Genomic DNA, 21,430 nt, shown 5'->3' on the forward strand with positions numbered 1-21,430 from the left:
TTTTACATAAGAGATAAATAAATTGTATTTACATGTGCCATAATACACATAATATACAATCAAATAAAGCATAATTTCCTTCAGCTAATGAGAAATAAATTGATAAGACAGACTATGTCAATAGAAACTAAACGTAACATAGAGGATAGATAAAGAGGTAAGTTACATTTTGGGCAACAGAAGTAAATAGAAATAAACTATACTGAACAAAAATATAAACGCAACATGCAACAATTTCAAAGATTTTACTGAGTTACAGTTCATATGAGGAAATCAGTCAATTGAAATAAATAAATAATGCCCTAATCTATGGATTTCAAATGACTGGGAATACAGATATGCATCTGTTGGTCACAGATAGCTCAAATTGCCATCGATAAAATGCAGTTGTGTACGTTGTCCGTTTGTTATGCCTGCACATACAGTGCAATAACCCCACCGCCACCATGGGGCACTCTGTTCACAACGTTGACATCAGAAAACCGCTCGCCCATATGATGCCATACACATGTTCTGTGGTTGTGAGGCGGTTGGACGTACTGCCAAATTCTCTAAAACGACATTGGAGGCAGTTTATGGTAGAGAAATTAACATTAAATTCTCTGGCAACAGCTTTGGTGGACATTCCTGCTGTCAGCATGCCAATACACACTCAAAACTTGAGACATCTGTGGCATTGTGTTGTGTTATAAAACTGCACAGTTTAGAGTGTCCTTTTATTGTCCACAGCACAAGGTGCACCTGTGTAATGATCATACTGTTTAATTAGCATTTTGATATGCAATACCTGTCCGGTGGATGGATTATTTTGTCAAAGAAGAAATACTCACTAACAGGGATATAAACAAGTTTGTGCACAACATTTTTGAGAAATAAGCTCTTGTTTTTTTATTTCAGTTCATGAAACATGGGACCAACACTTTACATGTAGCATTTATATTTATGTTGATCATTGGTAAAGCCTAATTTAAGGGGTAACAAAAGGTAAAATTTTAAACAGCATTATCGCAAATGTCCTCACTAACCTAATGCAGAAAACTACTAGCCAGTGAAGCCAGTGCAAACTATCTCTGGCATTGTGAGATGAAGTAACATCACATGTACAGTGCTTTCAGAAAGTATTCACACTACTTGACTTTTTCCACATATTGTTGTGTTACAGACTGAATTCTAAATGGATTCAATTGCAATTTTGTGTCACTGGCCTACACACAATACCCCATAATGTAAAAGCTGAATTATTTTTTATGATTTTTCTTCTCCAAATTCATTAAAAAAGAAAAGCTGAAATGTCTTGTGTCAATAAGTATTCAACCCCTTTGTTATGGCAAGCCTAAATAAGTTCAGTAGTAACAATTTTCTTAACAAGTCACATAAAAAGTTGCATGGACTCACTCTGTGTGCAATAACAGTGTTTAACATGATTTTTGAATGACTACCACATCTCTGTACCCCACACATACAATTATCTGTAAGGTCCCTGAGTCAAGCAATGAATTTCAAACACAGATTCAACCAGAAAGACCATTGAGGTTTTCCAATGTCTCGCAAAGAAGGGCACCTATTGGTAGATGGGTAAAAATAAAAAGGCAGAAAGAAGTTATTAATTACACTTTAGATGGTGTATCAATACACAGAGTCACTACAAAGATACAGGCATCCTTCCTAACTCAGTTGCTGGAGAGGAAGGAAACCGCTCAGGGATTTCAACATGAGGCCAATGGTGACTTTAAAACATTTACAGTTTAATGGCTATGATTAGGGTGAAAACGGGATGGATCAAGAACATTGTAGTTACTCCACAATACTAACCTAAATGACAGAGTGAAAAGAAGAAAGCCCGTATAGAATACACATATTCCAAAACACGCATCCCGTTGCAATAAGGAAATAAAGTAAAACTGCAAAAAATGTGGCAAAGAAATTAACTTTATGTCCTGAATACAAAGTGTTATGTTTGGGGCAAATCGAATACAACACATCACTGAGTATCACTCTTCATATTTTCAAGCATGGTGGTGGCTGAATCATGCTATGGGTATGCTTGTCATCGGCAAGGACTAGGGAGTTTTTTAGGATAAACATTTACGGAATAGACCTAAGCACAGGCAAAATCCTAGAGGAACACCGGGTTCAGTCTGCTTTCAAGAGACACTGGGAGACAAATTCATCTTTCACAAGGACAATTACCTAAAACACAAGGCCAAATATACACTGGAATTGCTTACCAAGATGACATTGAATGTTCTTGAGTGGCCTCGTTACAGTTTTGACTTAAATCGGCTTGAAAATCTATGGCAAGACTTGTCTAGCAACAACCAGCTTGACAGAGCTTGAAGAGGGGGAGAAGGACCTTGGTCAGGGAGGTAACCAAGAACCCGATGGTCACTCTGACAGAGCTCCAGAGTTCAGCTGTGGAGATGGGAGAACCTTGACTAGTTAGGATCGAGGGGAAGATGAATGGAGCAAAGTACAGAGAGATCCTTGGTGAAAACCTGCTCCAGAACGCTGAGGACTTCAGACTGGGGCAAAGCTTCACCTTCCAACAAGACAACGACCCTAAGCACACAGCCAAGACAATGCAGGAGTGGCTTTGGGAAAAGTCTCTGAATGTCGTTGAGTGGCACAGCCAGAGCCAGGACTTGAAACCGATTGAAGATATTTTGAGAGACCTGAAAATAGCTATGCAGAGATGCTCCCCATCCAACCTGACAGAGCTTGAAAGGATCTGCAGAGAAGAATGGTAGAAATTCCCCAAATTCCAGTGTGCCAAGCTTGTAGCGTCATACCCAAGAAGACTTGAGGCTGTAATCGCTGCCAAAGGTGCTTCAACAAATTACTGAGTAAAGGGACTGAATACCCTGTTTTTGCTTTGTCATTATGCGGTATTGTGTGTAGATTGATGAGGAAAAAACCTATTTAATCAATTTTAGAATAAGGCTGTAACGTAACAAAATGTGGAAAAAGTCAAGGGGTCTAAATACTTTCCAAATGCACTGTATGTGGGGGACTGGGTGTGAAGAGGGGAGGGGGGTACTATTCATAAAAAAAAAGAAAATGTGTTGGTTTTGATGTGTCCATTTTGTTTTGATGTATATTGCTGTTATTTTATCTGTTGAAAAGGGAAGCTCATTGATATGTTTATACACTTGTTTCCATTGTAATATGCTTCTTGATAAACATATTTGAAGCATAACTTTCTATAAGTAGGTTCCCAAACTAAAAACAAGAGCAACATGTCCATTGACTGTCTGATCTTTATCAGTTGAATGCCCTCCATCTTGTCACATAGGTTTCCACTGTGCTGCCTGTGTCAGCTCTCCTCTATGAGCCCATAAGTCTCAGTCAGTCTGTGGAGAAGCTCATGAAGGGTTCTCGCCCCTGTACCCGGTCCAGACGGTCCACAGCCACACTCTCAAAGGCCCTCCTCATCAGCGGGTGCTCCTCCAGGACCTCGTTGAAGCTGTCCACGCTCAGGGAATAGAGACGGCAGTACGTATCAGCCCTCACGCTTGCCGTCCGACGTCCACGGGTCAGCAGGCAGATCTCTAAGGGAGGTGAGGAGATTCTCTTCAGTTTATCCCCATGTACTCAAAAATACATGTGATGTTTAAGGTGAATAATATTTCCCAATAAAGGTGTCTGTATAAAACAGTTACATTGATTGTTTCGCAGTGTTGAGATGCTAGGTTATTAAACAGAATTGAGTAAAGAGTAGGGAAGAAGAGTAGCGATATAGAGGAAGATCAAAAAGGCAAGGATAGAAAAAAGAGAAAGGGGGGAGTAGAAACATGAGTTGAGGACAAAGGAAAAGAGTTGAGAGAAGAGTAAATCAAAGGGGTGAATGAGAAAAGAGGGTGTAAAACATTGGTGGAGAGCGCTTTTAAACCAAACTCGCAAACAGCTCACCCCCAAAGTAGGCTCCATCACTAAGCTGTATCTCCTTTTTTCCGCGGGGGAGCACGGTAACGCAGCCGTGTTGGACAAAGTACATCTTCCGCCCCAGTGTCCCCTCCCGTATGATGAAGTCATTAGGCTGAAAGACCTCAAAGCGCAGCTTGGTCAGAATCACTGTTACAAAATGAGGGTCTGTATTGGCAAACAGCGGCATGTTGGCTACCAACCCACGGCAGTTGAAGCTCACAATTTCCTAATGGAGAAAAGAAGAGAAGATAGGAATCATTAAGAACAGAATGTCTGTACAGTACAGGAGTACTGTAGATAGTCTGTGACAGTGAAACAGTGATAGACCACATCTTGGGCAAATATAAATAGTTTTCTTTGTCTTTCTACACTACCGGACAAAGGTTTTAAAACACTTACTCATTCAAAGTTTTTTCTTTATTTTTACTATTTTCTACATTGTAGAATAATAGTGAAGACATCAAACTATGAAATAACACATATGGAATCATGTAGTAACCAAAAAAGTGTTAAAAAAATCAAAATATATTTTATATTTCAAATAGCCACCCTTTGCCTTGGTGACAGCTTTGCACACTCTTTGCATTCTCTCAACCACATTCATAAGGTAGTCCCTGGAATGGATTTCAATTAACAGGTATGCCTTCTTAAAAGTTAATTTGTCAAGAACAGCTCAAATAAGCAAAGAGAAACGACAGATCATTATTACTTTAAGACATTAGTCATCAGTCAATACGGAAAATGTCAAGAACTTGAAAGTTTCTTCAAGTGCTGTCGCAAAAACCATCAAGCGCTATGATGAAACTGGCTCTCATGAGGACCGCCACAGGAATGGAAGACCCACAGTTACCTCTGCTGTAGAGGGTAAGTTCATTAGAGTTATCAACGTCAGGAATTGCAGCCCAAGTAACAGACACATCTCAACATCAACTGTTCAGAGGAGACTGCGCGAATCAGGCCTTCATGGTCGAATTGTTGCAGAGAAACCACCACTAAAGGACACCAATAATAAGAAGAGACTTGCTTGGGCCAAGAAACACGAGCAATGGACATTAGACCGGTGGAAATCTGTCCTTTGGTCTGGAGTCCAAATTGGAGATTTTTGGTTCCAACCGCCATGTCTTTAAGAGATGCGATGTGGGTGAACGGATGATCTCGGCATGTGTAATTCCCACCGTAAAAGCATGGAGGAGGAGGTGCTACGGTGTGGGGGTGCTTTGCTGGTGACACTGTCTGTGAATTATTTAGAATTCAAGGCACACTTAACCAGCATGGCTACCACAGCATTCTGCAGCGATATGCCATCCCATCTGGTTGAGGCTTAGTGGGACTATCATTTGTTATTCAACAGGACAATGGCCCAACACACCTCCAGGCTGTGTAAGGGCTATTTGACCAAGAAGGAGAGTGATGGAGTGCTGCATCAGATGACCTAGCCTCCACAATCCCCCGACCTCAAACAAATTGACATGGTTTGGGATGAGTTGGACCGCAGAGTGAAGGAAAAGCAGCTAACAAGTGCTCAGCATATGTGGGAACTCCTTCAAGACTGTTGTAAAGCATTCCAGGTGAAGCTGGTTGAGAGAATGCCCAGCGTGTGCAAAGCTGTCATCAAGGCAAAGGGTGGCTATTTTGAAGAATCTAAAATCAAAAAAATATTTTGATTTGTTTAACACTTTTTTGGTTCCAACAATTTCATGATTCCATATGTGTTATTTAATAGTTTTGATGTCTTTCCTATTTTTCTACAATGTAGAAAATAGTAAAAATAAAGAAAAACCCTTGAATGAGTAAGTGTTTTAAAACCTTTGTCCGTTAGTGTATGTTTGCTCCAACTGTTTTGAAAGGGGAAATGGCAAGTATGTAAGGGTATAGACAGAGAGAGAGTGAAAGAGACAGAGAGACAGAGAAGAGATTGAGGTGTAATGGAAGAGACCTCCTTGAGCGGGTCGCTGAGTTCTCCCAGAATACTGTCTTCGTCAAACATCTTGCCCTGGAAGCGAATCTCATAGTACTCATGGATCCTCTGCCTCACGTCCGCCGGCAGCTTATGGAACGACATGTACTGCTCCACCTGCTTATACTGAAAACATGGGTTCCAGACAGAGAACATTGTGAGTGGGTCTGTTTAATTTGTTTTAACCTTATCCAGTAAGTCCTGTTGGGGTCAGAAGACCTCTTTTACAAGGGAGATCTGGCTAAGAGGCCGTCATTGTAAATAAGAATTTGTTCTTAACTGACTTGCCTAGTTAAATAAAGGTTAAATAAAAAAATATATTAAAAAAAGAGGGCAGCAGACTGTACATATTTGATGTAAAATGTAGATTTATGTAGCACTGTACTGTGTTGAAGAAAGAACATCAATGTAGTAGAGTATATTTTTCTCATCTATTTGTAAAAGGACTCTGCTCATGTGAGACAAAGAGCTGGGTACCTTATCCTGATACTGTCGTCGGGAGGCGTCTATGGACTGAACCAGGTTGGCGGCATGGCCCAGAAACATGGCATAGCAGGTGGCGCCCACGATCATACTCATGATAGTCAGCCATACGTCCGTCATGCCCTCGGGAGCCTGGGCACCATATCCTATACACAACATGTGACTCATCGCCATGAACAGGGCATATGAGTACTGTAAATGCCATGTGGAATTCTATGAAAGAGAGAAACAAGGGGTGAGGAGGCTAGGCTGAGGTAGCAAAGGGGTGTCATATTGAATAGGATGTATTCATTGTGCAGGATAATTTGATTGCTTTCTTACCTGGCTGATTATCTTTCTGACTATGTAAAGTAACTTTGTGTTTTGAAAAGTGATTAAAATAAAATGTATTATGATTATTTATTGTTATAAACCACAATGGGAATTCGCCACCTTCCAGTCCTCACTCACCACCATGTTGTTCTTGGTAACCCAGCAATCTGGTGGGAAATCCTGCAACATGGGCACCATGAATTGCATGCAGCCGTCCCAATGGCACAGCAGTAGCATCATACCAATCAGGTTTACTATACGCACAACAGCACTAGCCAGGTCATAGGTCATGTGGAATATCTGAGAGGGAGAATTTGTTATCGAGTTATAGAGAGGAATGTCAACACTGGCAAGGACTTACAATGGTTGTCTCCAAAATGGCACCCTACTCCCTTAATAGTGCAATACTTTTGACCAGGTCCCATAGGGCTCTGGTCAAAAGTAGTGCATTTTACAGGGAACAGGGTGCCATTTGGGACACAGGAATAATTATGTGGTATACAGTGAGCTCCAAAAGTATTGGGACAGTGACATTTTTTGGTGTTTTTTATACAATACCTTTTCTCCCCTAAAATGGAGGGACTATGTACAACAAGTGCTGTAATTTCACCTGATATGAATGAAAATAGCCTTAAGTTAAATAATTTCAACTCCAGGTGCTGGAATACAGAGCGTAATGAACAAATAGGTGTCACTGTCCCAATACTTTTGGAGCTCACTGTATTCATGCTAATAGAGAGGTATGGCTATTGGATACATTTCTAGACAGTATGAGTATGAGTGAATCTTTGACAGAGTGATTTTACAATGTGAGTGTGTAAGTACACAGCGTTTAAGTATATAGCCTTATCCTACATGAAATATGCTCACAGTCCACAATAAAACTCTGTCCTTCCCCCTCTCCCTCACCTCCTCCCACTGATGGATGTAGCGGATGAAGCGGGACAGTCTCAGGAGACGCAGCAGGCTGAGGATCTTGGTGAAGCGGACGATACGGAGAGCACGGGCCGTGCGGTACACATCCGAAGCCTCCATCTGGGCCTCCAGGTCCACTATCAGGAAGATGTAGTCCATTGGGATGGAGGAGATGAAGTCCACTACGAACCAAGTCTTCAGGTAACGCATACGGATCACCTATGATTAAATTATTGATTGACTGATTGATTTGACCTTCATTAAATCACTGACTCAAACTGTATTTGTTAAGCACATTTCATACAATATAATGCATCAGTGCAAAGGGTTTCACCTAGCTACAAAATGAATAATAAAAAATAAAACATATATAATAATAATTTCTAGACAAGGTGTAAATAGATATTAGTAGTAAAATAACAGTGGACTTGAGAGGCTAATGAAGCAAAACCTGTCACTAGCAATAACACTCCCGCCCAGTCACATATACTCCCCACCGGAGACTGGGATTCAGCTGCACCATTGAGAGCATCTTGACTGGCTGCATCACCGCTTGTTATGGCAACTGCTCGGCATCTGACTGTAAGGAGCTAAAGAGGGTAGTGCATATGGCCCAGTACATCACTGGGGCCGAACTCCTTACCATCCAGACCTATATACCAGGCAGTGTCAGAGGAAGGCCCTAACAATTGTCAAAGACTCCAGCCACCCAAGTCATAGACTGTTCTCTCTGCTACCGCACAGCAAGTGGTACCGGAGTGCCAAGTCTGGGACCAAAAGGCACCTGAACAGCTTCTACCCACCCTCAAGCCTTAAGACTAATGAACAGTTAGTAACATGGCTACCTGGACAATTTACATGATATATCCTGATTGCCTAGCCACTTTTATCCTTACTCACATGTACATACTGTATTATATCAACTACCTTTTAAGGCTGCACATTGACTCGGCACTGGTACTCCTTGTATAAAGCCTCTTTCTTGTTTTTATTGTGTTACTATTTCATTTTTTATTTAGCAATTATTTGTCTTACTTTTTAACTCTGCATTGTTGGGAATGGGCTCATAAGTAAGCATTTCAAAGTAAAATCTACACCTGTTGTATTCTCAGCATGTGACCAATAAAATTTGATTTGAAATAGCTGTGTCCACCCTTCTTACTATTCTTCCATTTGCCAATATCCCCCTTTGTTTCCAGCTGTCTTGAAAATGAGTGAAATGTAACCTTGGGGTCCAGGATGATCTGGTCGTCTCCCTCTAGGACGCCCGTGCGGAAGTTGAGGACCAGGTCGACCAGGAAGCAGGTGTCAGAGATGACGTTGAAAGAGATCCAGGGCAAAGTTTTCTGGTCTTCAAAGAAGGTGATGCCCCAGGGGAGGATTACCAGGTTGCACATCATCAGGAGTAGCATCACAATGTCCCAATAGAACCTGGATGGGACGGGGGGTTGAGGTCAGGGAGTTGGCAAGAGCACAAACAGATCTGGGAACAGGCTGAGAGAGAAGTCCATTGTTACAGAAATCTTGTATTTCCACATCAAATGAAAGTATTGTGTTTCCACAGTATGTAAAGTTACTGTCAAACTTCAGGATCCAGAATAGTGAAATAGACTATGGCTCTTTCTATAAACGTGGGTACCAGAGAGGCTTTACTACACCGAGCAACTTGTTACAGCTGTGTCATAAAACATTACTGTTCTGTCAATGCATTTATGGCAATGTAAATTGTTGTTGTATCATATATTAAGCATTAATCAGTGAAATCACACATCTAACTTGAACCCTGTAAGAATCCTGGATCTAGTTGTTGGACAGTATTTTTGCACAGAGGTCTCAGAAATGCAGTGTAACTACATAACATTTCATAACTCCATACGTTGTTTTGTTTTTTTGTTTGTTTTTTACTTAACCTTTAACCTTAACTAGGCAAGTCAGGTAAGAACAAATTCTTATTTACAATGACGGCCGGTTTTGGGGTAAAACAGTTTTCATTGGCACACAAATCCCCCAAAAAACAGGCATTCATTTGATTTCCATAGACGGGCCCATTTTTTCACGGGACCTCCTATGTGTGCGATTGCACACATTTTTTAAATGGGTGTAATAGTAAAGACCATAGGCAACTCATGAGTTTCAAGTTTGCGGAAGCTTACAATTTATCCTACCATTTCTACCGCTCTGCGTGCCAGTTCTGAATATTTATATATGCACATTTTCGTGGAACAGTTTAATTTCAATAATAATCTTTTCGTTTCTCAAAATCATTGTCACGTGGTTACTCATACACATCTGAAGTAAAATGATAAAAATCCAAAAGTTAAAATTCCAACTATGATTATAGCACTAGCCTCTGCCATATGGACAAATTGATACAGTGTGATCTGCTAGTCGATTACCTATCAACCAGACTCCGTAACATAATCCCTGTCAATAGAAAGTGCAAACATAACGGCATAATATTAAGTTCTTAACAGTCAAGTCATAACAATTGAGAAAGCATGACATTTTCTTTTTACTTCAGTTGTCATCTTCCTTTAAAAAAGATATATATAAACAGAGGACACGTTAACACAGTCTCTTGCTTACAGAATAAGCCTGTCCCGTGGGTTGCACAGTATTGGCTCTGAGAGGGGTAGGATTAGGGCCACGAGCTGGAGAGCTTGGTGGGGTAGAAGCCTCACCTTCAGTTGGCTCATGTCTCAATTATGCGCCCCTTACCATTAGGCCTGTACTGTTCACATCGAGGCTTGGTTATGTCAGGTTTTGGCCAGGACTATTCAGGTTTTGGTCACTAGATGCCCCCATTGCGCCTTTTTGAACCTTTTGTTTTTTCCCTTGTTCTATTGTTTGCACCTGTGCCTTATTTCCTTGTAGGTATTTAAACCCTTAGTGTTCCTCAGTTCTTTGCTCTGTGTTTGTATGTTAGCACCCAGCCCCAGCCCCAGCCATGCTGTGAACATATATTTCTCTAGTTGGATTTTCCTGAGGTACTCTGGTTTTGTTCTTGTTTATTTTTGATTAGTCATTTGAGGTTTGTTTTTTCCCTGCTGTTCTTACCACTTTGTGGATTTTCATTGTATTTTAGAGGATATTCATTTTTTTCTCTTGGCTTTACTTTTGACGTTGTGGATTTATATTTTTTGCCTGAAGATCTTTTACCTTGATTAAACCACCGTCTCTAGTACTGCTGTGTCTGCCTCATCTTCTGGGTTCTGCCGACTATCAGTGACTGTTTCTCACACCGGGTCCTGACAGGTTATTATCGAGGCAGGGAGTGATTTTTCAAATACTGAGGAACTATCATTCCCAATGGATGTTAAAAAAAAAGACTTTGTTAACTTGTTTGAGGGGAAGAAAAAATGAGTGGTGAACTAAAACAATGAGGTATAATACATTGCCAAACGGGCACTTTCCTACATACAGTACTGTATGCTTGCATTCTGGAGGCGCACCATCTTCGCCACAGTCCCCTCCGCTTCTTGAAGCAACATTTTTTATTATACTCAAGACATATTTTAGACGCGTTTCACTGACAGCCGCTACTCAATCAGCTAGACCTATTGTCACGTGCACTGCCCACATTTCGGGCTTCCCAAACACACTTGTGATTTGAAACAATCTACAGCAAAAAAAAAAGTGAGAGGCGAATGATCCTATGAGGCTAAGTCATGCTCCCTGGGGAAGTATTTTGAATGATTTTATTTAGACAGAAGTAATTATATAATTTTGGCGAAACATCGATTTACTTTAGGGCAATCCAGCATCCTAACAGTGCACTGTGCACCCGCCAACTTTCCTTTCCAATTCGCAAGAGGTTGCAACCAGAGATCAATATATAATGACGAGATGCTCATGTCTCCGCCCTAACAATGGCATATTTGTCCCAAAACAAAAGCGGGGGACTGCAAGCGACAAGCTTGGTTCTGAATATTATTCCCATAGAAACGCATTGGGTTTATACTGGACAGATTTAGGTGAGAGTGAGCCCTCTCGCGTCGCCTCTTCCACTCTGCTAAAACTATATCACCGGAGAAAGCATCCGAGTGAGCGAAACAGCGCCCCTCTAATATGTAGCCCATGTATCTGATACTGTCTGGACATGGCATACTCTTTTTGTCCAAACAGCATCAGATACATACACATACTGATACAGAGGGGCGCTGTTTCGATCGCTCCGATGCTTTAACTGAAATTGATGCGTCTTTCTCTATTCTGAAAGGCGCGCGTCTAGGTCAACTAAATTATTATTATTTCAATGTTTTCTGGATGGGCAAGGCGGTATGGTAGAGTGGCCAGGCCCCCTAAACAGGCTAACCACACCGCTGGCGTCGCAAAATAAATTTAGAAATCTATGTTATTCAATTATTGCACCCACACTACTCGCGTGAGCCAAGGAGCGTCTGCGTTGCCAAGGGCTAAAATAGAAGATATATCAGATACATTTCTGACCAGATTGCGCTGCAAGTCCTGCCTTTCCCATCTCCTCATTGGTTTATAGAAGGAGGTACCCACGTGCCATCTCCTCGGTAATGCACCTAATTTATGAAAGTTGCCAATTGCAATATAAAGTCAAGAGAAGAAAAAGCCTAGAAGGAAGAGAAACGATTCAGTTGACTGTTTTATGTGTGGATTAATTGGTGGAGTAGAGGACCTTGTGCATTTCAGGTAAAATAACAACTTAATGTTTATATCCTTGGACAAATTAGCTAGCAACAGCAAGCTAGCTAAATTTGCTAATTAGCTAGCAAGTGCAAGCTAACTAGCTAAATTGCCATAAATGTTTAATGCTTTTCGACCTGTCCCCAAATTAATATAATTGGTCCAGAGTTTGTTATGATATTTTAACCTGCATGTCGTGATCGCGTTTGGTGTGGGGGGACAAAATAAATGTATGCACGATGGCGCACGAGCGCAGCCGGTTTAGGTTCCATGTAAGGCCCGCCCATAACGCCGGCCCTGGCTGTCGTCATAGTCATATCGCATACGATGCAACAAAAGCCCAAGTGCAGGAAAAAAAAGTTGTTCAGGAGGAATGTTCAGAATATTTTGGTGTCTCATTCGTTACACCGGTGAAGACAGTTGTGCCTGGATCCAGGTTGGATCTAATATCCCTAGCGAATTGATGCTGATCATCTGTTGTTGTCTGCTAGATTTACAGTATGATTAATTAGATTTAACAGCAAAAGCATCAAAGTAATGTTTTTGTGCCTCGGATTGGACACCGAGTCATACTGTGCAGTGTGTGCGCAATTGTGTATTGCGCAAAATCCTACACTATCCCTATTAATTATATTGACAACAAATTACCAAGCCTAGTGGGCTTCTTCAAAATATGATATAGTAATGAAATGGTTTTACCCCAACAGAGTAAGTTAACCTGCCATTTTAAACAATAGGCTTGTTTAAACAAGGGGCTTGAAGTAGTCTAACGTTACTTGAACTATATTTTGTTGACTTCAGAAATCCAAGTACCGGCAAAGGCCTGCCTGAAAATCATACATTTCCTCAATGTAGTATTTGAAAAGGCCTTGTAATTAGTGTAGACATGTGCCTGGCCATTTTCGTTTTTTCCCCGCCACTTCAATTGAGTGGTGTTGCGCTACTCTGTTGCGGTAAAACCATGTGCAGTTATTTGGAGGACAACAACATCCAATGCTGGCTTCAACTTGGCTTTCCATAAAAATCCTTCCATTACAAAAGGAACCTGTTTTTTTGGTAGCTTGCGGTTAGAGCATTGGGCCAGTAACCGAAAGGTTGCTGAATCAAATCCCCGAGCTGACAAGGTAAAAATCTGTCGTTCTGCCCGTTACCCGGTAAACTGTTAATGTAAATAAGAATTTGTTCTTAACTGACTTGCCTAGTAATATCAAGGTTAAATTGAAAAAATGATATATACATAGGCTACAGAAAAATGAATCCAATTTATTTAGTCAGGCAAGTCCACATTATTCTCACATATTTTAGAATGTAATAATAGTTTCACACATTGGACCCATTATTTATAGAACGACCCATATCTATTGTATGACATCAGCATTTTCCCTGTTCTAAATGCTCTCGTAACTGTCAGACACTTGTTACCACTAAATGTAAATGTATGTTGAGTGAAATTTGAACTCAAGTGACAGGAGTACCCCTTGACATAATAGTGTCACAAAGATAAAGGCCAAGCAAGCCCATCCACTCAGAACAGTGATAGATGTCCAATGAGTGGTTTCTGAGTGCTATTGAGCCCTTACACAGACAGTCCCTGCTGTAAAAGGAAAGCCATTCATTAAAAATGTACACCACACCAAGTAGGCCTACAGCATCCTCAGCAAACTTCTATGAAGAGAAACAGAGGAGGGTCTGCTACAGTACAATATAAATTGGTTTAATAATGCACTAGTTAGTACACTAAAGCTGGGAACACTCCAAGACTTCTACAGTACATACAGAGATGACCGCATGTCGTCACATAAGCTCTCATTGTCTCATGTCTAGGTTTCCAATGTGTACTTGGTTTGGGTGTAATTGCTATGTCCAAAGTGGTCTCAGTCACTCAGTGGATCTCTTTGTCACTGAATGCCTGCGTCCAATGGCACCCTATAGTGCACTACTTCTGACAAGGGCCCTTTGAGCTCGGGTCAAAAGAAGTGCACTATAAAGGTAATAGAGTGCCAGAATAGAGTGCTATTTGGGATGTAAGCAGTGGTGAAAGTGGATTTAATTTCTTACTGGTATGGGACCTCATATGTGTGCACACGCTTGTTTGTGTACAACATTTTTTTATTGGCTTAATAGCAGTGATGGGGAAGCTGCTCTGAAAATATAGTTTAACAAGCTACCAATTACTTCACACTGGAAGAAGTTGATCTACACTAAAGCTACCCTTAAGTAAAATATAGTTTTCTTAACTGAAGTTACTTTGGAAAAAGTTTTCATGCGGCTGACAGGCGGTAATGATAAATTATATATATTACTTATTACTTACTCTATAAATGTATGTGAGCACATGTGTGCATTCAAGTTTCAGAACAGTATTTCCTTTTTAGATTGATAACATTGGTAAAGCAATCAATTGGATGTATAGATGTATATTTTCAAAACCCACCCCGTTAAAGTGAAGGTTGAACATGAGGTTGAAGAGGGCTGAGGGCAGACCTACAGTAATCTTTCTCTCATCTGTCTCAGTATTTATGACATAATACAGGGCAAGATTGGAATTATGGGGTTTCTTCTTGTTGGCAATAATCCCTTAGCATGGATTTAACCTCACTGTCTGGCATTAACCTATATAGTGTTGAGTATGTGTGGAAAATGTCTGATGTGTATATATAGACATTAAAGCTACTGCCACGGCCATTGACTGGCTTTACTATATGTTCCATGAAAAGTATTTGGGTAAAAATCTTAAAAGCTGAACACGCTCCAATTGAAAACGATACGATTCTTGAATTTGATTGCAACTTTTGTGGGAGTTTGGATTAGTACATGCATGGGATTTTAACATTTCCTTTAGGGTTAGGTTTACAGACAGGGCGAGACACAAAGGTACGTAGGGTTCTGCTCTAATCCAGATGATCTCATTCAATATACTGTATCACTAATCAAATCCCTTTATCTTCTTATCGACAGTGCAGGCTGCCCTTGAAAAATAAATCATAGCAGGTTTTTACCCTCTAAAATCCGTCTATTTACTGTACACTTGGGGACGGTTTCCAGTACAGAAGTCAAGCCTACTCCTGGACTAAAAAGCCTTTTCAATGGAGATTCTCCATTGATCTTGCTTTTTCTAGACTAAAAAGCATTTTCTTGCTTTTAACTCCAGGACTAGGTGTAATCTGTGTCCAGGACACTGCCCTTGATGTAACTAGTAGGCATTAATAAAGCATTTTTGAGTTGCTATGATATGTTTAGAAGTTATGGACAAGAAATAGCATGTTATCATGGATGGTTCTATCTACTCTGAACCAAAATTGCATCATGGATGGTCGTAATCTGAACTGGATTATTAATCTGAGTCATTGAAAAATCTGTTTGGCCTCCCCCATTGGTCTTGCCACTCAGTCTAGGCTTCTTTTTATTGTTCCAATCCTCTGTGCTCTCTATGTATCCCTGTTCCACTCCCACTTCTCTGAGTTACCTGAAGTCACTGTAGGGGTGGATGATCCACACTCCAAAGGATTTGACCCTGGCCTGCTCCGCTGCCACGCCCTTGTGACTACCAAACATGCGCAGGGAGAACTTGTTGACCCCTGGCTGGAGCAGCGCCCCAAACTGCCTCTGAAAGTATGTGGACTGGTCCACATGGTCATTCTCCTCCGTCTCTGAGGCCTGAGTAGAAGTGATGACTTCGGCTCCTTTGGAGAATGTGGTAGTGGCGGTATTGGTGGTGGTTGTGTCAGGTTCTGCTGACACCCACAGTTGGCCCTTGGGATCTGCTGTGGTGCTGTGATGGTCATTGTATTGGGAGTTGACAATGGAATTAAGTCTCTTACTAACATTGCTCCCTAGATCTTCCTTTTGGAATGACTGGGAGGATGAGCTCCATGTGGCAAAGGCGCGGAAGCTGCCCCTGGTGCTGCCTCGGTGCCTTGACTCCCCATTGGCAGGGCTCTCCCCCACACCTGTCTGTCCATCAATACTTCTTGTAGGACTAGTATCCATCTTTACACCATGTAGGTTACCTTCATCAGCCCCTGAATGACAGAGGATGGGCACAGTCTCCTTTTCTTCCAATATAAAAAACAGAAATTTGTTTTTCAGGACTTGCTTCAAGGAACAGAACAACGACAGTAAAAATCGGCCTATGCTTATTCTGGTCAGCCTATTCTGCAGCCCGTCGAAACGCGCGAATGAACGCTAAAACCAACATAAATATAGCCTGATGCATACATTTGACATGATTACTGTTCCAAAGAAAACTTCGAATCAACAATATGCATTTGATTAACAACCTTATAATATGGCAACCTTTTCTTGCGCGTAGTGTCCTCCACTTGATAGCCTAAATGTCCACAGATAATTCCTCCATACATCCCGACATTGATAAAATAGGTAGGCTAGTTCATCAAAGAAAAGTTGCAACTTTGCTTAATAAGTACTTTCTCTTTAGTTCTTCTATTACAACTAGTATAACAATTAAAATAAATAGCCCTTGTTCAGTGCATGCGACGGTTCTTCTAAGTGGGTCTTGCTCCTAAGTACTGCTGGTATGCACATAAATAGCCTGCACAGATAAGTGTCTCAATGTAATCGGATTGTTGTCATGACGGCGGAGTTCCTGTCACCTCTCTCTCATCCTTCTACTACGGAATGTCCCGCTCCCGACGGAGACTCGCGAGTCTCGAAGGCGCACGTGTCGGATTTGCAAAGTTTACCTGTTGCTGCAGGAGCAACAAATGATAGGGGGACAACACCAACATAGCACAAGGAGATGGAGATCTTAGAGGGGTAATCTTCTCCTTAAAAACAATTAAGTACCTTCTGAAGTTACTAACAAAGAGTAGGCTAAACTAAGCTAACAGTAACTGAATATTTATTGCAACATCTAGACCCCTATTGCTGATTATTCAAGGTGAATTCCATAGGCCCCTTCTTGAGTGTGTGTGTGTAGCCATACATGCTTTTTGTTTGTGATGATTAGCTCCATAGAACATTAACAATAATATAAGCAGGACTGATTACATGTAACAAAGAAACAAAGAAACTGTAACTGTAATTATTCAGTTACATTACAAGCAACAATATTGTAATCAGATTACAGATACTTTAGAAAACTATATATATATATGTGTTTTTATATATATAGTATTTTTTTAGGGGGTAGATCAGCTTTAATATTGCAGATAGATTGTAGCTTCATTTCGAATCCCCCATATATGTTTTTTGTAAATATATACAGTACCAGTCAAAAGTTTCGACACACCTACTCATTCAAGGGGTTTTCTTTATTTTTACTATTTTGTAGAATAATAATGAAGACATCAAAACTAGGAAATAACACATATGGAATCATGTAGTAACCAAAAAAAGGTTAAAAACATCAACATATATTTTAGATTTTAGATTCTTCAAAGTAGCCACCCTTTGCACATTCTCAACCAGCTTCATGGGGTAGTCACCTGGAATGTATTTCAATTAACAGTTGTGCCTTGTTAAAAGTTAATTTGTGGAATTTCTTTCCTTCTTAATATGTTTGAGCCAATCAGTTGTGTTTTGACAAGGTTAGTGTGGTATACAGAAGATAGCCCTATTTGGTAAAATATCAAGTCCATATGTGACCGACCACCTTGATTCGGTCTTATGTAGCAACATTTGAAATTGTGTTTTTTACATTGAATGAAAGCAGAGAAACAGAGCTACAAAATGGTATATCATACACTGCATTTTTGAGGAACAATGGGAAAGTAATTCTGCTTTGAAAGTTGATCAACTTGTAACCTCAGTTTTGAGAAAATGGCCTTTGAATATTTTGGTACTACTGCTGGAGAGCTTTCCTTTGTCTACACCAATTCAGCATTGTTCATACCCTCTTAAGCCAGCCCCACCCATTTCTTTAATGCAGGGATACATGGTTAAGTAAGTAGCCTCTGACTTCCCCCAATGGTGAGCCACTTCACTGTAATGTTATATGATTATGAAACTAACCTTCGATATATGAGACTGTGAAGGACTGTTATTCAGTCTAAGGAATCAAAATATAGAGCTTTAGCTTACCATCACGGTGTCAAACAATGGTGTTTGTAGGATTATGGACTTGAAACTTGTGATTTTAACTTCCATAATGAAGGTTTGAGAGTTAGTACACACTGTCTTTTGAAAACAGGTGTTAGCATTCATGCTTACATAACAGCTTCCAGTAGGAAATGATATGCACTCACAACAACTCTCCCCTTCTCTTTTACAGTGATATGAGAGAACTGACTATGCTATAACTGAAGAACAATCTGCTATTGGAGAATCCCACCAAGAATACATATTGCCTAAATCAATGTGACCATTTGTCAATGATTTGTACAAACAGTAATTCAAATATGTGTAGAAGGATGTCACGCCCTGGCCTTAGTATTCTTTGTTTTCTTTATTATTTTAGTTAGGTCAGGGTGTGACATGGGGAATGTTTATGTTTTGTTGGTGTTGGGTGTTTATATGGTAAAGGGGTTATGGGGTGTAGTATATGGTTTTGTGTTGAGTGTAGATGTCTAGCGTTGTCTATGTTGGTTAGTTATCTAGGAGAGTCTATGGTTACCTGAATGAGTTCCCAATTAGAGACAGCTGATTTCGGTTGTCTCTGATTGGGAGCCTTATTTAGGGTAGCCATAGGCTCTCATTGGTTGTGGGTAATTGTCTATGTTAAACGTTTGTAGCATGTGTGTGCACGACGTTAGTAGCTTCACGGTCGTTTTCTTGTTTTGTATAGTGTGTCAGTGTTTTGTTTCGTTTCTTGCCTTCTTCATAATAAAAGGAAGATGGCTTATTTTCCAACTGCTGCGTTTTGGTCCGTTAATCCGCCACACGATCGTGACAGAATTACCCACCATAGGACCAAGCGGCATGGAAAGCGGCAACAGGACCTACCTACACAGGATTCATGGACATGGGAGGAGATACTGGATGGTAAGGGGCCGTGGGTTCAACCGGGAGAATATCGCCTTCCTCGTGAAGAGCTGGAGGCAGCTAAAGCCGAGAGGAGGCGATATGAGGAGGCAGCACGGAGACAAGGCTGGAAACCCGTGAGTACAACCCAAAAATTTCTTGGGGGGGGGGGCCTTAAAGGGAGTGTGGCGAAGTCAGGTAGGAAACCTGCGCCTACTCCCTGTACTTACCGTGGAGAGCGAGAGTACGGGCAGACACCGTGTTACGCAGTAGAGCGCACGGTGTCTCCTGTACGCGTGCATAGCCCGGTTCGGTACATTTCAGCTCCACGTATCGGCCGGGCTAGACTGAGCGTTGAGCCGTATGTCATGAAGCCGGCCCAACGCATCTGGTCACCAGTGCGTCTCCTCGGGCCGGCGTACATGGCACCAGCCTTACGCATGGTGTCCCCGGTTCGCCTACATAGGCCGGTGCGGGTTATTCCACCTCCCCGCACTGGTCAGGCGACGGGGAGCATAGAACCAGGTAAGGTTGGGCAGGCTCGGCGTTCAAGGGAGCCAGTACGCCTGCACGGTCCGGTATTTCCGGCGCCACCTCCCCACCCCAACCCAGTACCACCAGTGCCTCCTCCACGCACTAACTATATGGTGCGTGTCTCCAGCCCTTTACCACCAGTGTCTAAACCACGCACCAAGCCTCCTGTGTGTCCCCAGAGTCCTGTGCGTCCTGTTGTTGCTCCCCGCACTAGCCCTGAGATGCGTGTCCCCAGCCCGGTGCCACCAGTCCCGGCACCACGCACCAGGCCTACAGTGCGCCTCAGCCGGCAGGAGTCTGCCGTCTGCACAGCAATGACTGAACTGCCCGTCTGCCAAGCGCCATCTGAGCCATCCGTCTCCCCAGCGCCATCTGAGCCATCCGTCTGCAATGAGCCTGCAAAGCCGCCCGTCTGCCATGAGCCTGCAAAGCCGCCCGTCTGCCATGAGCCCACTGAGCCGTCCGCCAGACAGGAGCCGCTAGAGCCGTCCGCCAGACAGGAGCCGCTAGAGCCGCCCGTCAGACAGGATCTGCCAGAGCCGCCAACCAGACAGGATCTGCCGGAGCCGCCAACCAGACAGGATCTGCCAGAGCCGCCAACCAGACAGGAGCAGCCAGATCAGTCAGCCAGCCATAAGCAGCCAGATCCGTCAGCCAGCCATGAGCAGCCAGATCCGTCAGCTAGCTATGAGCAGCCAGATCCGTCAGCTAGCCATGAGCAGCCAGATCCGTCAGCTAGCCATGAGCAGCCAGATCCGTCAGCTAGCCATGAGCAGCCAGATCCGTCAGCTAGCCATGAGCAGCCAGATCCGTCAGCTAGCCATGAGCAGCCAGATCCGTCAGCTAGCCATGAGCAGCCAGATCCGTCAGCCAGCCATGAGCAGCCAGATCCGTCAGCCAGCCATGAGCAGCCAGATCCGTCAGCCAGCCATGAGCAGCCAGATCCGTCAGCCAGCCATGAGCAGCCAGATCCGTCAGCCAGCCATGAGCAGCCAGATCCGTCAGCCAGCCATGAGCAGCCAGATCCGTCAGCCAGCCATGAGCAGCCAGATCAGTTAGCCAGCCATGAGCAGCCAGATCCGTTAGCCAGCCATGAGCAGCCAGATCTGTCAGCCAGCCATGGGCCGTCCCTCAGTCCGGAGCTGCAGTCCCTCAGTCCGGAGCTGCAGTCCCTCAGTCCGGAGCTGCCATTCATCAGTCCGGAGCTGCCCCTTACCCTGGAGCTGCCCCTTACCCTGGTGCTGCCCCTTACCCTGGTGCTGCCCCTTACCCTGGTGCTGCCCCTTACCCTGGTGCTGCCCCTTACCCTGGTGCTGCCCCTTACCCTGGTGCTGCCCCTTACCCTGGTGCTGCCCCTTACCCTGGTACTGCCCCTGATCCTGGTACTGCCCCTTACCCTGGTACTGGACCTTAGTCCGGAGCTGTCCCTTAGTCCGGAACTGCCCCTTAATACAATGGGGTTAATGTGGAGGGGGGTCGTTTGGAGGAAGCCTAGGAGGTGGTTAGGTACTGTGGTGACGTGGGGACCGCGACCAGAGCCGGAGCCGCCACCGTGGAGGGAAGCCCACCCAGACCCTCCCCTAGACTGTGTATGGTGCGCCCGGAGTTCGCGCCTCAAGGGGGGGGTTATGTCACGCCCTGGCCTTAGTATTCTTTGTTTTCTTTATTATTTTAGTTAGGTCAGGGTGTGACATGGGGAATGTTTATGTTTTGTTGGTGTTGGGT

General features: G+C 42.8%; 1 protein-coding gene across 1 annotated transcript; it reads right to left on the reverse strand.

The window, feature by feature from the left end:
- Positions 1-3,312: 3,312 nt before the first annotated feature.
- On the reverse strand, positions 3,313-16,530 carry hcn3 (hyperpolarization activated cyclic nucleotide-gated potassium channel 3). The gene is made up of 8 exons (XM_055875832.1): positions 15,717-16,530; positions 8,818-9,022; positions 7,586-7,810; positions 6,815-6,976; positions 6,359-6,577; positions 5,861-6,007; positions 3,910-4,150; positions 3,313-3,548 (listed from the first exon to the last, which is right to left on the reverse strand). The coding sequence occupies exons 1-8, from the start codon at positions 16,238-16,240 to the stop codon at positions 3,346-3,348; spliced, it is 1,926 nt and encodes a 641-aa protein (XP_055731807.1). The 5' UTR covers positions 16,241-16,530; the 3' UTR covers positions 3,313-3,345.
- Positions 16,531-21,430: the final 4,900 nt, after the last annotated feature.

This window comes from Salvelinus fontinalis, chromosome 22 (assembly GCF_029448725.1).
Source record: "Salvelinus fontinalis isolate EN_2023a chromosome 22, ASM2944872v1, whole genome shotgun sequence".
Lineage (NCBI taxonomy): Eukaryota > Metazoa > Chordata > Actinopteri > Salmoniformes > Salmonidae > Salvelinus > Salvelinus fontinalis.